At 70.3% G+C, this 15,869-nt stretch overlaps 1 protein-coding gene across 3 annotated transcripts; it reads left to right on the top strand.

The window, feature by feature from the left end:
• The first annotated feature begins 341 nt into the window (after positions 1-341).
• PDGFA (platelet derived growth factor subunit A) lies at positions 342-15,421 on the top strand. Of its 3 annotated transcripts, XR_009182888.2 has the most exons (8): positions 342-500; positions 1,719-1,815; positions 5,937-6,029; positions 7,890-8,077; positions 13,027-13,153; positions 13,573-13,641; positions 14,995-15,108; positions 15,281-15,414. XR_009182888.2 is itself a non-coding variant. In XM_058285677.2 (7 exons), the coding sequence occupies exons 1-6, from the start codon at positions 438-440 to the stop codon at positions 13,626-13,628; spliced, it is 624 nt and encodes a 207-aa protein (XP_058141660.1). In that variant the 5' UTR covers positions 342-437; the 3' UTR covers positions 13,629-13,641; positions 15,281-15,415. The 3 variants fall into 3 exon arrangements, 2 of the variants coding, with proteins under 2 accessions (XP_058141660.1, XP_058141661.1); XM_058285677.2 differs by lacking the exon at positions 14,995-15,108 and having other exon boundaries at positions 15,281-15,415; XM_058285678.2 differs by lacking the exons at positions 13,573-13,641; positions 14,995-15,108 and having other exon boundaries at positions 344-500; positions 15,281-15,421.
• The last annotated feature ends 448 nt before the right edge of the window (positions 15,422-15,869 follow it).

Consider the following 15,869-nt stretch of genomic DNA (forward strand, 5'->3'; position numbering starts at 1 on the left):
TGCACACAGGTGATGGGGGGCGCGGCGGCCTCGCCCCGGGCCCCCGCTCGAGGCTGACGCCGGCGGGCATGCCGCATCGCCGGCCGCGCCGCTCGTAGCGCGGGCCCCGGGGCGCGAGCGCGCGGCGTGGGCGTGGGCGGCGGGGCGGGGGCGGCCCGGGAGCCCCGCCGCGAGCCCGGCCCCGCCCTCCGCCCGCGGCCCCACCCCCTCGCGGCGGCCCGAGCCTCCCGGCGCGGCGGCGGGCGCGCACTCCGCTCCTCCTCCCGGCGCCGGCGCCGCCTGCCTCCCCGCTGCCCTCGCCGCGCGCGCCGCCGCGCCCCCTCCTCCGGCCGCGCTCCTCCAGGGATGGTCCCGGGTCTCGCCGCCACAGGAGCCCGGCTGCAGCGCCCGCCCCGCGGCCTCGCCTCCCCGCCGAGCCGCCAGCGCCGCGGGCCGCGATGAGGACCTGGGCTTGCCTGCTGCTCCTCGGCTGCGGATACCTCGCCCACGCGCTGGCCGAGGTGGGTGCCACCCCGCGCCGGCGCACGCCCCCCGCAGCCGCCCGCCGCCCGCCGCCCGGGGCGCGCTGGCCCCCGCGCACGCCCCGGGGCTGCCCCGGGGCGCGCTGGTCTGTCCACCCCCACACCCCGGGGCTCGTTTCTCGGCCGGGGCCCCGTCCGCCCGCTGAGTTTCCAGCATGTTGCGTCGCTCGGTCCGAAGGGACGGGGGTCGGGCGGGTGAGGAGTGGGGGGAAACTTCGGGAGGCCCGGGGGGCTCTCCGGGGAGGGGAGGGAGCGTGCGGACCGGCGGTGCCCCGGGAGGTTGGGGGACGGCGGCGGCAGAGACCCCGGCCGGCGCCCGCAGGGTGGGCAGCGCGGGGCCGCGGCTCCCGCAGCCGCAAGCCCGGGCCTGCTTACAGGTGGCTGCGCGCGGCGAGCGGGGCCCCGCGTCCTCGGGTCTCCGGCGACGCCACCCCCCGGAATCCCGGCCCCGGGAGGGCGGCTGTGATGAATGACTTTCTAGAGCCCTCGCGGGAACTTGATGCCCGAGCCCCCCAGCGACCCCCGACTCCCTTTACAAATTGGGACGGAGCGGGGGGAGGCCAGGTGGCCAGGGGTGGTCTGGGCTGGGACCGGGAGCTGCCGGGGCTGGACGTTTAACGCTCAGGCTCCCGGTCAGCTGCCCCCAGCCGCGGCGGGGCCGGAGCCCGGGGTGGGGCGGGTGCGTGTGCGCGCGTGTGTGAGCGTTCCCGCGTGTGTGGAAACGAGGACCTTTTCCTTCGCGGCTTCGCCTCAGGATTTCAGGCCGTGCAATGTAAGTGCCCGGGTGTTGGGGTTGCCGTGATCGCTGTCGCCGAGCCGTGACGCATTTCAACTTGATCTTTCTCGATGTCGATTTCGCTGTTGAATCAGAAACTCTCCGGCTCCCTCGCCGCCCCCAGACCTCCCGGAATGACCCCCCAGGCGCAGAGGCTAGGGGGGGGGGCAGTCTCGCCTGCTTCCCTCAAGGGGATGGGGAACTCACTTTTCCCCAGGGGCAGAGCCAGGGGCGTGGGTTTGGGGTCTCACCCAGCCCCGCCGCCGACCTTCCGCCTCCGAAGCCCGGGCTGCGGGTCCGGGCGGCCCGATTGCGGGGCGCGCGCGTGGGCGGCCCCCGCGGGGCCGGCGCCTGGGGCCGGGGTCGCGTTCTCGGCTGGGAGCCCCCGGCCGGGGCGCTGACCTCGTGGCCTCTGTTTGCAGGAAGCCGAGATCCCCCGCGAGCTGCTCCAGAGGCTGGCGCGCAGTCAGATCCGCAGCATCCGGGACCTGCAGCGGCTCCTGGAGATAGATTCCGTAGGTAAATCGCGCGCCTTCCCTGCGCCCGGGCGGGCGGGCGGGCGCGCGTGTGCTCCCCGCGCAGGGCTGGCCGAAAGGTCAGACTCCAACCCGGCCATAAAAGCCCGGGGCATGAGTCAGGCGTTTCCCTTCCAATCACACTTTCTCTCCTCGGCGAGGGCCGGGCGCTCCCTGCTCGCTCGCCCCGGGATTGTTTTCGTATTTAAGGAAACCCCAGCGTGTGTCACGGAAAGTTCAGCCGGGCGCAGAGGCCGGGAGGGCGGCGCCCCTGCCAGGTGCGCCTGCGGGAGCCTGGGCGCAAAGCCTGGCCAGCAGCGCAGGCCGCAGCTTTGGCCCCAGGCGCGGGCGCTTCCGGGGGCCCTGCCCAAGGGTGGGCCTTGGTGGTAGGAGGCGTCTTTCCCCTCCACTACTCAGTGAAAGGGCTCGCCCTCCGCGCCTGCTGCTCAGGGACTGTTTTTGGGCTCACCCTTGGGGCCCAGAGCCTCGCCGTTAGAAGACGTCTGGCTCGGAGCCTTCCTGTTATCTGTAGGCCTCTTCTCCTTTCTGAGCTTTGAGCCGGTGAGGGTCAGTTGGAATTGGGCGATTGGGAGGCCAAGGCTTAAAGGGGTGGCCTGGCCCACCTGGCCAGCCCGCCCTGTGGGGCCCCAGGAGAAGCAGGCCCCTGCCCTTCCCGATTTCCCCTGCTGACAGCGTGGTGACGAGGGAAAACACCGGGCCTCTCTACCTGCTCTCGGTGGACGGGTGGTGGTGGAAGGATTTTAAGCAAACGGAAGATTTTCCTCTCGGCTGCAGATTACGAGAAAGGGGGGCGGGGGGAGATTAGGAGAGTGGCCTGGTCTAGTCGCTTGGAAATTTGTACCTAATTATGGTGGTGGAGAGGCCTGAAGTAGTTTCATTTCATGCCAAAACCATTTTCCAGCAAGGCTGACGGTTTCTGTAGTTTCTTGACCCAGGAAATCCTCGGCCTGATCCTTATCGGGAAGGGCTAGAGTTTCTGCTGGAGACGAGAGCGCGGCCGGGTGGGGGGCGTCCATCTGGCCCTTTGATGGGAAACCCTGGGGAGAAGGCTTCTCGGGCGTGGGGGCGGGGCCGCTGCATTGTGATGGTCCCCGGTAGATTTTGAAAAATGGGGAGAGGGTCCCAGAGCAGCCTTCTGGAGGGACCAGCTCTGGGGCACCTCGGGAAATGGGCCATTCACCGGCAGCCAGGCCCATTCTCATTCCAGCCGCAGCCCCGCCCCGCGCAGCCCGGCCCCGCCCCCGCAGGCGTTTATTTAGCATTTCGGCTCTGGGCTTATGCTGATGGCATTCCTGGCCTGGGGGGCCCCCCCGGGGAGGGGGCGCAGGAGCCAGCCCGACGGTTTCAAATTGCCCCTTATAAAAACGTCCCGGCGGCCCCCTCCTGCCCCGGGACAGGGCTAGCGGTCAGCTGTCCTGTCCACCTGCCCCACAACCTCTCAGGGCCGCGGGGGCTCCTGGGGGTGAGCCTGGGGCCTCCAGGCTCTTCGGGCTCGCCAGCCTTGTCCCGGGGGGTTTGCTTCGTGGCAGACCCCGAGGTGGGTCCACCCGTCCTGGGCATTGGGGACAGCGCTGAGCAGCGTGAGTTGTGGCCTGAGCACAGGTCGTGCCGGCTCCTGGAGCTTGTTTTGGGGTGTTCTCCCCAACGCCCCCGAAGTGGAGCTGGAGCGGTCTGTGCAGGTGATTCTCGGTGTCCCGGAGCGCCCTGGACTCCCCTTCACGTGAGTCAGGCTCCTCCTGGGCTCTGGGGTGCCCTGGCTGCCAGGGCCTCCGACAGTGCAGGCCCAGGTGAGGTGGGGGCCGGCCCAGGTGAGGGGGGCTGGCCCAGGAGAGGAGGGGGCTGGCTGGCACTGGCCTTTGTCCCTGAGGGCAGGGCCCTCGCCAGCCTTCTTGGTGCCGGCCCTTCAAGCAGGGGCAGCAGAGCAGGGCTGGGGCTTTGAGGCTTGCCCTGGGGTCCTGGGCTCCTCGCCGGCCTCTGTGTCCCCTTTTCCTTTTGCGGAGCACTTGGGGGCCAAGTGGAGGTGGGACTCGAGTCCACCAGGACCCTCCCTGGCCCAGTGCAGCCCGCAGGTGGGAGTGGGAGGAAGCGTGAGGGTTGGCCGGAGACCAGCCTGTGGCCTTTTACCTGTTGGCCCCCGAGTGGCCTCCTGGAGAGCCTCGTCCTCCGCCTGCAGGGCCGTCGAGTGACTGGTCTGCGAAGCGGGAAGCACCCTGGAGCAGGGCGGGGGGCGAGGCCGCGAGGAGGCCGAGGCCGAGAGGAGGCCGAGGGAGTCCTGCCCGGGGAGCTGCCCGGCGGAATTTTGGGGAATGCTCAGCACAGTGACTGGGCCAGGCTGCTTGGGGGCCTGTCCCGTGAGATGCTGGCAACGTGGCTCAGGGAGCAGAGTCAGAACCGAGCCGAGTGGGTCTGGGCCCCTGGCCGCCCTGCTCGCCCCTGGGCCCCCGGCCGCCCTGCTCGCCCCTGGGCCCCCGGCCGCCCTGCTCGCCCCTGGGCCCCTGGCTGCCCTGCTCGCCCCTGGACCAGGGCATGGGCCTGGTGGGCTCCACGTTTCTCCTCCATCTCATCTCCCTATTGCAGGTCTCGCCTGCCCCGTCCAGCGGGAGGGGGCAGGAGGGGCGGCGAGAGCGCGGCGGGCGCTGGGGCTGCCTGAGGTCCGAACGAGGCGTTTATTTCCTCGGGTGGCATGCGGCTGTCATCAGCGGAGGAGTGGGAGCGTCTCGTGGCCAGGTGTCCAGGGGCTGGACCCGCCGTCAGCCTGGCGATGGCAAGATGGCTGCCACCAGATGACTCACTGCGTCGCTCTTTCATGAAAACGCTTCTTCAAACAGTTGGCGGATGGGAAATTCTTCTTGCATGAATAGTTCTGTTCTGATCTTATTTTGGGTCTCAGAAAAAATTAGTGGCATTGGAACATTGAGTCTTTTTCTGTGAAAAGTTGGGCTGTGTTCAGAATTCATTAGCGTAAAAGATCTTGTCTTTTGCCGTTCACACCTTTTGCGTAGTTTTGTTTTAATCTTACGCGAAGCAGGTTCAGACTTGTCCGTGGAGCGGAGGACACGGTGGTGTATTGCTTAGTTTGTGGGCGTCATCGGGGGGCAGCCGCGAGGAGGTGGCCTGAAGGCACTGGGCCTGCAGATCTAGTGCAGCTGTGGGGCTGTGGTGGGGGCAGAGCGACTCCCAGCCCCTCGCCCGCCTGTGTCCTGGAGGCAGGTGTGGCATTCTCTGCCCAGGTGTGGGCGGGGCCGTGGGGTTGGGGCCCCTCGGGCAGGACTCAGCCCGCCCCCGTTTTCCTGATGGGACTCTGGGAACCCCGGCCGCTGCAGGGCATCCGCCTGTGTTGGGGGGGTGTGGGGCCCCGGGGGTGGCCTCGGCGCCGCTGTGAACGTGGCTCTGAGATCCGTGGATCCTTTCTCCTTTCCGTGGACCGCGTGTCCTCGTTGCCCGGCCTGGGGCCCCGGGCCCCCGTCCCTCTCTCGCGGGGCCTCTGGCTGCGCCGGCCGCGCTTGGTGCTCCGCCGAGAGCCCCGCCTCCCGCCGTGCTTTTTCTCATGGCCTCTCGCCCTCCGTAAAGACTTATTTCAGGAACAAGTGGGTCTGGCTTGTGGCCCGGAGTCCAGGGCTGCTTCCGATGCCTCTCAGAGGTCAGGGCGCTTGGAGGGTTTGTTTAGAGACGGGCGGGAGAGCGCGCACCCGCGGCGCCTGCAAGCCCCTGCTTGCTCCCATTCCGGGGCTGGCTCCTGCGCCGGCCGGCTCTGGGCTCGGGGCCTTCCTGCTGTGACCCACGCGCCTGGGCTTTGGGGGTGCACCCTGATGGCTGGCTGGGGGCTGGGGGCCTGGCCTGGTGGTCAGCTGGGGGCTGGGGCTTCTCTGCGTGGCTGGCTGGGGCCTCGCTGCGTGTCCAGGGGGGCCTGTGCCCTGCCTGTGGCATCTGCTCCTCGAGGTCCACGGCACGCTTGGGAAACCGTAGTCCCTTCATCCTCAGCTCGGCCCAGAGCGGCCCGTGGAGCAGGGCGTCTCGGGGACTGACCATCGTCCCCAGGGGCCCGGGAGCGAGCCCGTGGCTGCACCCGCTGTGGGCGAGCTGCCGCCCTTCTTCTCCTTGCAGGAGCCGAGGATGCTCTGGAGACGAACCCCAGAGCCCATGGGGCCCCCAGGCGTGTCCCGGAGCAGCGGCCTGCGCGCAGGAAGAGGAGCATCGGTGAGGCGGGGGCCACGAGGGGGGGAGGCCGCGCTGGTGGGGGGCTGCGGTGAGGTGGGCCTCCAGAGCTCCCTGGCCCGAGGTGAGCCCGGTGGACCCCTCTAAGGCGCGCAGGCCGCCACCTGGGGCGCCTCTGCGAGGAAAGCCTTCCTGCCCCCCGCGTGCCCGCGCAGCCCGGCCTGGGGAAGGCTGTTTCCGCGGCGACGGGCCTCGGTGCATTCCTGAGGTGCGTCCTGTCGAGGCACGCTCCAGCAGCCCTCGGCCGGGAAGCGCGGGCGCTTTCATTTCCAGCTCTCACCGCGGAGCCCCGGGCGCCCGGCCGTGCCTCAGGAGCAGCCGCGCTGGGGCCCAGGGCTCGGGGGGGTCGGGTCTCAGGTGCTGGGGGCCGGGGGTGTGGGGCCCAGGGGTGCCAGGGGTGGGGATCGGCCAGAGCACCCAGTCCTGGCGGGGGAGGGGCCGTCCGTGGGTCAGCTGGGGTGCAGCCCTGCTTCCTGCTCGGCCCCCAGGCCCCGCCCTGCAAGCCCCCCACCTGGAGGCCGGGCTGGGCCCATGTCGAGCTGCCGCTGCTCTAGCTCAGGTGTGCGCAGGTCCAGGAAGGCTGCGCCCCTCCGCTCGGCGGCTGGCCCCGGGAGGACCCCCTTTCCAGTCCTCCAGAGCCCCCGAGGTGCTGGCACCTGGGCTCGGGGGCGCACCCTGGCACCGAGGGATGGGCCAGGGGTCCAGGCCCCTGCCCTCAGCTGGGCCCGCAGGCGGGCACGCGCAGGCGTGTGGTCAGGAGGGCCATGGCACAGAGCCCCTCCCCGGCTGCTTGCTGGGCCGGGCGCTGCCCTCCCTGGGCTGGCCGGGGCTGCAGGCACAGGGCCCGGGGACCCCGGCGCCCCCGGCAGGCTGGTTGGTGCCCATGGCCGGAGCCGCGGCCTCACCTAGGAAGGCAACGTTGGGGGGAGACCGGGGTCCCCAGAGGGCCCCTCAGTGTCCCCCGTGCCTGCCCCGGGACGGGCGGTGCTCCTCGGGGTTCAGGGCCCCTCCCTGCCCCTCCCTGCCGTGAGCAGGGCCTGCTTGGGGCGGGGGGCTGGGCCGTGGCCCTGTCCCGGTGTGTTCTCCTTCCTCTCCACCCGCTGCTCGGGGGCCTTTCTGGGGCGCCCTGGCCAGGAGACCCTCTGGGGCCTGAGCTGGGAGGCCGAGCACACGGGCCCCCGTGGACGTGCCTTGGGGGGTTCTGAACCCCAAGTTGTCATGGCTGTCTCTCGGGTGGGCTCGGCTCTCCCTGTGCAGAGGCCCTGGCTCCTGGGGTCAGGGGCATGGTGGGACCTGCCGGGGCCGCTGCCCTCTCGCCACCTTCGTCCACCCCACATGCAACGGGAGCTCGCGGCCCTGCCCGCCCGCCTGGCGCCCCCACGCCCACACCTGCTCCAAGGTGCCCTCGGCCCCAGCCTCGGGTGGTGTCCTGGTGCCCACCTGGCGCCCCCACGCCCACACCTGCTCCAAGGTGCCCTCGGCCCCAGCCTCGGGCGGCGTCCTGGTGCCCATCGGGCACCCACCTGGTGCCCCCACATCCACACCTGCTCCAAGGTGCCCTCGGCCCCAGCCTCGGGTGGTGTCCTGGTGCCCACCTGGCGCCCCCACGCCCACACCTGCTCCAAGGTGCCCTCGGCCCCGGCCTCGGGCCGCGTCCTGGTGCCCACCTGGCGCCCCCACGCCCACACCTGCTCCAAGGTGCCCTTGGCCCCAGCCTCGAGCGGCGTCCTGGCGCCCACCTGGCGCCCCCACGCCCACACCTGCTCCAAGGTGCCCTCGGCCCCAGCCTCGGGCGGCGTCCTGGCGCCCGCCAGGCACTCACCACCGCCCTTGCCTCCGCAGAGGAAGCCGCTCCCGCCATCTGCAAGACCCGGACGGTCATCTACGAGATCCCGCGGAGCCAGATCGACCCCGCGTCCGCCAACTTCCTGATCTGGCCGCCGTGCGTGGAGGTGAAGCGCTGCACGGGCTGCTGCAACACCAGCAGCCTCCGCTGCCAGCCCTCGCGCGTGCACCACCGCAGCGTCAAGGTGAGCGCGCGCTCCGGGGGCGCAGGGGCACCGCGCGCTCGACGGCCGCTGAGCAGGAAGCACGCGGTGCGGGCCGCCGAGCTGCCCGGGCCCTTCTGGCGCCGCCCGCCGCCTCAGGCCGCCCACTGTCCCCTCGGGGCCCCGGAGTCCAGGCAGGCCCTGGGGCTGGGGCTGGGCCTGCCGCTGGAGTCCACGTTGGCTCCTAAGGTCTCGGGTCTGTGGGGGCCCCTCGGCTGCTCCCCTCGAGGGATGAGGGGAGGGTCTCTTGGTTGGGGGCCACACAGCTGCCTGTTCTCCCAGCTGTAGCTCCTCCGTGCCCGAGCCCCCGGCTCCTTTCCTACAACTGGGGCGCTGTGAGGGGCTTTCAGGGGCATTGAGGCCCTGTGGCCGGGCAAGGGGAACAAATCGTCCCCAGGCATCTACTGTCCCAGGGCTGGCCCGCGGCCGGCTGCTCGTCCAAAGCCGCCTCGGCGACCGGCACCACGCGGAGTTCAGGAAGGGCGCGCTCCAGCTGCCCGTGCGGCGCCCGTGCTCCCGCTTGGTTCCTCGTGGGAAGCCGCCCCGGGCCTCGGGCTCCCGTGCGCCCTGCTCTTCTCATCTGCGGGGGTCTGAAGCGGCTGTGAGCGCCCGGGGCTGTCATCGCTGGACCGCGGGCCGCACCTGCCTTCCTGCCATGGGGAGGGGAGGTGCCTAGGGGTCTCCTTGGGGACGGCGCGGGCCGTGCCGCGGCACCTCGTCCCCGTGACCTTGGGCGGGGGGTCCTCCCTGCTGCCCTGGCCGGAGGGGCTGAGTCTGCGGCCGAGCCGCTCCTGGAACGTGGGCCCTCGAGCTGGGGGACGCCCGCCCTGTGCGCCAACCCCCGGGCTGGCCCGGCTTCGCCTGCGTGGTGGGGGGAGGTCTGCGGGCGAGGGTGCTGGCCCGGCGGGCGGCCTCAGGCGGCCCCGGCCCTGCTGGGAAGGACGTGGGTTTCCAGGCCCTCCTGCTTGCGCGCTGCGGCCTTTGGCCTGAGGTCAAGGCCCCTCTCGGGAAGGAGGCTGTGGTCAGGCTGGCGGGCAGCCGCCGGTGCTGGCCCCCGGAGGGCGGCCCTGCCCTCTCCTCAGACGGCGCCGTCCCCCGCCCCCAGTGTGACCCCCAAGGCCCTCCAGGGATGAGCTGGGGGGTGGTCCCGGGGCCCCCCGTCGCTGTGGAGCTGTGCATGGACGGTGGTCGAGCACTTGCTGCTCCATGGCCGCCTCGCACCGCAGAGGTAGAGGCCCGGGCCTGAGAGGAGCTCTGGCTGCCTGCCCACGTCCACCTTGGCCCGCCCCACCCAGGAGCAGCTGGGCGAGGAGGGCGGGGGTCCCACGTCCGAGCGTCCCACTCGCCTCTGTCTGCCCGCCTCCGGCCGCAGAGCGAGTGTCCTTTGGCCGGGGTGTTCGAGCTGCCCTCCTGGGGTCCTCCGTACGTCGCTGTGGCCTCCCCCCGGGTCTGCAGAGGCCACCCGGCGCGGCTGCCCGCTGGACCCGGCTCCTGGACGGTGGGTGGATGTGTCTGGGGCGGGGCGCGGCGTGAGCTGGGGCCGGCAGTCCCTGAGGCCGGGGTCTTGGGAGAGGCGTGGGGGCCGGGCAGCGTCGGTCCCAGATTGCTGCAGCGGGCAGGTCTCTGCTCGGCCTCATGAGGTGGACGCTGCCCACTTGGGCCCCGGCGCCTGGGGTCACCAAACCCTTGGGCTGCGTGGGAGCCTCTTGAGCGGGAGGGGTCTCGGACACTCACCTCCATCCGCCAGAGGCCAGGGAACCTGGCTCCATTGAAGTGGACATGGGGGCTGGCGAGGCAGGTGGGCGAGGGGCATGCGGGGATCTGCGCCGCCCAGTGGGGCTGGGGCACCTCTGCAGCCCACCTGGAGGCGACTTCCCGGCCACGGGAGGGCCCGAGCCCCCCAAGCCCCCTGAGCCCCCGGCCGGCAGAGCCGTGGTGGCCGGTGGCTGCTCGGGGTCCCTGTGGAGGGACCTGAGACCCCCGAGCCCCCGGCCGGCAGGGCCGTGGTGACCGGCGGCTGCCCAGGGTCCCTGTGGCAGGGACCTGAGACCCCCGAGCCCCCGGCCGGCAGGGCCATGGTGGCCGGCGGCTGCCCGGGATCCCTGTCTGGGCCTCCTGCGTGGGAGGAGGGATCCAGGCCGGTGGCGCTCAGAGCCGCGAACCCTGGAGGCTGCTGGCCTCGGTTTCCCACCTGGACACCGGGGCGCGGAGCGGTGGCGGTGCCGGCGGGTCTCCCCCGCCAGGCGTCTTGGGGTCTGGAAGCCCCTGGCGTGCGCGGTGCCTCCGAGCATTTCTGGGGGTCCACGGGGCCACGCCGGGCTCACACGGCCCGGGCTGGGGCAGCCGGGGGGCGCGCCGGCAGGAGGGGCCTCCTGGGGGTGGCCGGGACCCTCGCCTGAGGACGTCGGGGGCTCCGTGTTCTCTGAGCTCAGGCCGCCTGGAGGACTTGACGCCCACAGCGAGCTTATGGGGGAAGATGCAGCCGTTTCCCGGCATGGGGCTGCGCAGCCGGGGGCTCCCGTCCCCAGGCGGCTGGGGTCACCCCCGCGCGGTCCTCCGGGGAAAGCGGGCCCGTGTGAGGACGGGGGTCCCAGGCTGGGGAGGCCCGTCGTGTTCCCCTTGCCGGGGCGTGTGGGGAAGGCGCCCTTGGGACCCCTTCGTGCTCCGGGCCAGGGGGCCCCGCAGCGGGGGGTGGGGAAGCTGCTGAGAGGGAGCCAGTTTGCTGGGCACCCCACAACCGCCCGCTCAGCCGGCCCCCACCCCGTCCTCCTGTCCCGTCCTGGCAGAGGCCCAGGGTGGCGGAAGCAGAGGGTGGAGGGGCCCTGGGGCCCGCTGCTGCTCCTGGGCCCCTTCCGAGCTCCGAGCTCCAGCTGCTGACAGCTGGGAGGGCCTGGGGCAGCTGTGGTCCAGCCTGGCCGCCCGCTCCTCCTCTGGACGCGCAGTGTCCTCGAGGAAAGGATGGCTCCGGGGCCCTCCCCGCCCGCCTGTGCCGCGCGCCCCGCCCCGGGCTGGCTGCTGGCGCTCCGTGACGTAGTGAAACCCCGCGGGCCCAGCCCTGCGCCGCCGCCCCGCCCCGATGAGCTCACACCGCGCCTTCACACCCGGCGGCCGCACACTCGTCTGGCGCAGCCGGCACCCTTTGCACCTCCGGGTTAATGATTAGCGGGCAGGGGGGGTACCTCCGAGAGCCGCTGACGGGGACTGCCACCGGGACTTGGCCGCCCCTAAAGCTCTCCTGGGCGCGGTAACGGCATCCTGGCCTCCCGCCTGGTCTCGGTGACGGCAGCGCGTGCATGGCTGCCCGTGGGGCCCCCAAGCATGTGCCTCCGTGGCCCAAGCCACGTCCACGGCTCGTGCCGCCACTGCCTTCCACCCCCGAGCTCAGCGCCCGGTGCCCGTCGCCCGCTCGGCCTCCACAGCCCGGCGGCCTCGGCGCTGCTTTCCCTGTGAACTCGCCTGTCCCGGCGTGCCTCGTAAGCGCAGCCACGGCGTTTGCCTCCACGTGGCCGCCCCCAGCCTTGCTCCCGTTCACGGCCAAGGCGTGCTCTGCGGCCTGACAGACAACGGCCCGTGGCCTTGACCCTCCAGCCTCGGAGGCCGTCCCCCTCCTCCCTCTCTCTGGGGAGACCCTGCTGCCCAGGGGTGTTTTGGGGTGCCCTCCTTCACTGCCGGCTCTGCCCTGGGCGCATCACCATGCCGCGCAGCCCACCTCGCCCAGCGTGTCTGCCCGCCCCTGGCGCCCCCCAGGCAGCCCCTGTCCCCGAGGGGAGCCGAGCGGTCAGAGGCTGCGCAGCAGAGGCTGTCATGGCGGCTGCTGGCGGCATGGCCTCGGGTGGCGGCGTCCTACACGGCGAAGTCGGGCAGGCTCAAGTCGCCCCCCACGGGGACGGCCTGCGGCCCGGGGCATCTCCCTTGCCACGTGTGTGCTGTGCGTGTGTACAGACGTGTGCTGTGCTGCGTGTACATGCAGGTGAAGTGCTGCGCATACGCGCATGCCATGTACACACATGTGCTGTGTACATATGCACGTGTGTGCGGTATGTGTGCACGTGTGTGCAGTGCGCAGGTGCATGTGTGTGCAGGTGTGCCCTGCACCTGTGCTGTGTGCATGTGCCGTGTTGTGTATGCACGAGCGTGCAGTGCATGGGTACATGTATGTACAGGTGCGCCCTGCACCTGTGCTGTGTGTGTGTGCCGCGTGTGTGCGTGTGTGCGTGTTGGGGCAGGTCTCCACGCGTCGTGCCGGCCCCCAGCCCTGGGGCCCCGCAGGGGCACTGGCCCTGCAGGCTCCAGGGTGATCGACTCCCCCACAGCGGGGGCTCTGCCCCGGCCCCTGGGCTGGACTGGGTGGTCTCCAGGGCCCTGTGTCCCGCTGGGCCCGTGTGTCCTTCTGGAGGCGCCCCTGCATCTTGGGGCCCCCTCCCAACTGCCTTTGGCCTGGAAACCGTGGCTCGTCCTCCTGGGAGCTGTGGCTCATCCGGGGAGCCCACCCCGTGTGTCTCTTGCGTGGGGTTGGGGTCCCAAGATGGCCTTGGGACAGAGGGGGCCAGGGGTGGTGGGCCCAGCCCAGCCCCTCTTACGAGGGGAGTCCCCCCTTTCAGCAGCAGCATGGCCCAGGTCGCCACCTGGACCCCGGAGTCTGAACCGGCCACCTGCGCCCGGCTGCGCGGCCCCAGCACCTGCCCCACGGGGTGGGGGTCCGCAGAGCTGCCCCGAGGTGCCCCTGGCCTGCCGCCCCCGGCCCCACCGTTGTTCTTATGTCCATACGTGGGGCCCCCCACGGCTGCCCTCATCTCTTCATACTGCTCTCGTTCCCACCTGAGGGGCTCGAGCCCCAGCCTCTGCGCCCCGTTGGTTATAAGGAGGGCGGGGAGCGCGGGTGGGCGCAGGCCCACGGGGTGCTCACGGCCGTGCTCTGCTCTCTCGGTCAGGTGGCCAAGGTGGAGTACGTCAGGAAGAAGCCAAAGTTGAAAGAAGTGCAGGTGAGGCTGGAGGAGCACCTGGAGTGCGTGTGTGCCGCCTCCGGCTCGAGCCCGGACTACCGAGAAGAGGACACGGGTGAGCACGCGCGGGCCCCGAGGGCGGCCGCGCAGGGGGCTCTCGAGGGGAGTGGGCTTCGGATCTGCTGCCCTGGGAGCGCACACCTGGGCACCTGCTCCAGGTACGGTGGACCTGCCACCTGGAGATGAGAGCCCGAGTGGGACACGGAGTGGGCTTCGCCCCGTCCAGCAGCCCGATGGGCTGGGGCAGGTGCGGCCGTGGCCGCGGGAGGGACCCGGGGGCGGGGACCCGGTGGGCAGCTGGACTCGAGCCCTGGCACGGTCACGCCACGGCCGGCTCGGGGGCAGAGGGGACCCGGAAGTGCCTGGCTCCTAATCAGGTTTCTTCCAGAAAGATAAACACTGCAGGTATTTATTGCTCAGTCTTCTGCCGACGGCCCTCAGGTGCTCTCACCCTCCCTGCCCTTTTGTTAACAGGAAGGCCTAGGGAATCAGGTAAAAAACGGAAAAGGAAAAGGTTAAAGCCGACCTAAAGCGGCTTGCCAGGTAGGCGGGCGGCGGGACCTGCTGGGCTCCGCGAGGCCGGGAGGTGCAATCAATCGGTGTGATCAGGCGCCGGCCCTGCTGATTGGCCTTGATCGCCGCGCTTCCGGGTGCCTGGCTGGGCTGCGGGTCTCCTCGCGCCGTCCCCGGCCCCTCCCCGTTTCGCCGCCTGGCGGGTGCCGCCCACAGCCCACCCCTGCTCTGAAGCCCCCTCCGGCCACGCTCTTGTGCCGATGGGCAGGCAGGGACCACCCACGGTGCCCCTGTGGACGGCAGGGTAGCGGCTCCGGCACTCGCCGGGGCAGCCACAGCCCCTCGACAGATGGAAAAGCTGAGGCTCACGGTCGAGGAGGCTTTTGAAGGCTGAGCAGGTCCCGTCTGAAAGTGCAGCAAGTGTGCGTTATGTTAGAAATAGTGATTGCTGCTAACCCCAGGCCAGAAGGAACAAGCGTTCAGATAAGGTCGACGTTCCCAGCGCTGAAGACGGGGAGACCAGAGCAGCTACGGCAGGCATGGTGCCATCAGGACCCCTTCTTTCTGTGGCTGGTGGTGTCTAAGCTCAGGGCTGCCTCACAGCCCACTCTGGCTGCTAAGGCTCCAGAAAGCACACCCAAGCTCTAGACTGGAAGATGAATGTGGGGAGAAGGACAAAAGAGCCCCCTGGAGGTAGCGCAAGTTTTGGTAACGGGCGGGAACGCTGGTAGCACAGGCTTGGAGGCAGTTAAAACCACTGTATCACGTACTTGAAAGTGGTTAAAAGGGGAAACATGTTACCAAAAGGCAAATCAGGAACAAGAGGCCCGCCTGGCAGCCCCGGCTTAGTGCCACGGGCCGCAGCCAGTAGTGGGGTGTTCCGCTTCATAGAGCAGGGGTTTGGGCGTTGCAGAGGCGGCGGTGCAGCCCCGGGCCCTGCCGTTGGCCTGTCTGGCCAGGCCCGTCGCCTCCCGGCACGTGGAGCCCGTCGGCACGCAGGCCGGGCAGCTGTGGGAGTGGCTCTCGGGTGGCCGTGGGTGCGCGGCTCCCACTGGATGTGACCCAGGAAGGGGCTTCGAGAGGCCAGAGCGTTCTCTGGAGTCAAGTGTCCACTAGGGTCGGGTCCCTGGAGGCCAGAGGTCAGGTCACCTGCCCAGCTTCGCCTCCCAGCCCCAGCTGAGGTGGGGGGGTCTCGTGCCCGTCCAGACCCTTCTCTGCAGAGCGTTAGATGCGGGTCCCCCAGGACGGCTGCTGAGCCCGCAGGGGTAGGGGCAGGTCTTGCTCCCGTACCCCCGGGACAAGCCGTTCCTCTCCAGCCGGCGTGCCTCCTCCGGTTGCCTCATGCTCTGATGTGGCTGCCGGAGCTCCAGCTATCACATCCAGGCTCTAGGCTGGAAGAATGAGGAAGGTGGAAACAAGGACAAAACGCCTGTCTGGGCCTTGGTTTCCCTCGTGCGTACGAGGGAGCACGGGGCCTGCTTCCCGGCGGTGTTCAGGGTGAGATGCGGTCAGCCCAGGCCCGTCCCGGTCAGGCTGTCCCGAGCAGGGGCCCCCATGGCACATTCACCCTGGAAGGCCGTGCGGTGCGGGCGGCGGCGCTTTCCCGCGGGCCCCGTGGGTCAGGTGCGCCCGTGGCCGCGGCTGCTCAGCCTCCTCTCTGTCCCCGCAGATGTGAGGTGAGGCGCGCAGCCCTGCCCGGGACACGGACGTGCGCGGCGTGTTACATTCCTGAGCCTACTGTGGACGGTGCTGACGGCCGGCGAGCAGTCTTTGTTCTCCTCCGTGAAAACTGTCTCCGAGAGCACTCTGGAGAACAAAGAGACAGTGTCCATTTGTTTGACGTGACATCAAAGCAAGTATTGTAGCCCTCGGTGAAACAATAAGAAGCTTCCTTGTCAAAAAAAGAAAAAAAGACAGAGAGAGAAAGAAAACAACACCGCACAACACGGCGAAAACAAAACGACCCACAGCGCGTCCCTGCAGTTGGCCGGATGGAGGGCGCCCCGGGGGCCGCCGGCCTCTGGGCAGCCCCGGGCGCCGTCCAGGGTGGCCACGGGTGCTTCCTGCCAGGACGCGGGCGCCGGCGGACTCTGCAGGGGCGCGCGGGAGCCGGGGCGTCCCGGAACCGCCACGCAGACGCAGAAGCCGCGCCTCCACACTCCTCGTGTTGTGTCTATACAGAAGCCTTCTCGAGAGCCTTAAGTGGGTTTTTTTTACATCATAAAGTGATTATTAAGCTTTCCTTTTTACTCTTTGCC

Source organism: Dasypus novemcinctus, chromosome 23 (assembly GCF_030445035.2).
Source record: "Dasypus novemcinctus isolate mDasNov1 chromosome 23, mDasNov1.1.hap2, whole genome shotgun sequence".
Classification (NCBI taxonomy): Eukaryota; Metazoa; Chordata; class Mammalia; order Cingulata; family Dasypodidae; genus Dasypus; species Dasypus novemcinctus.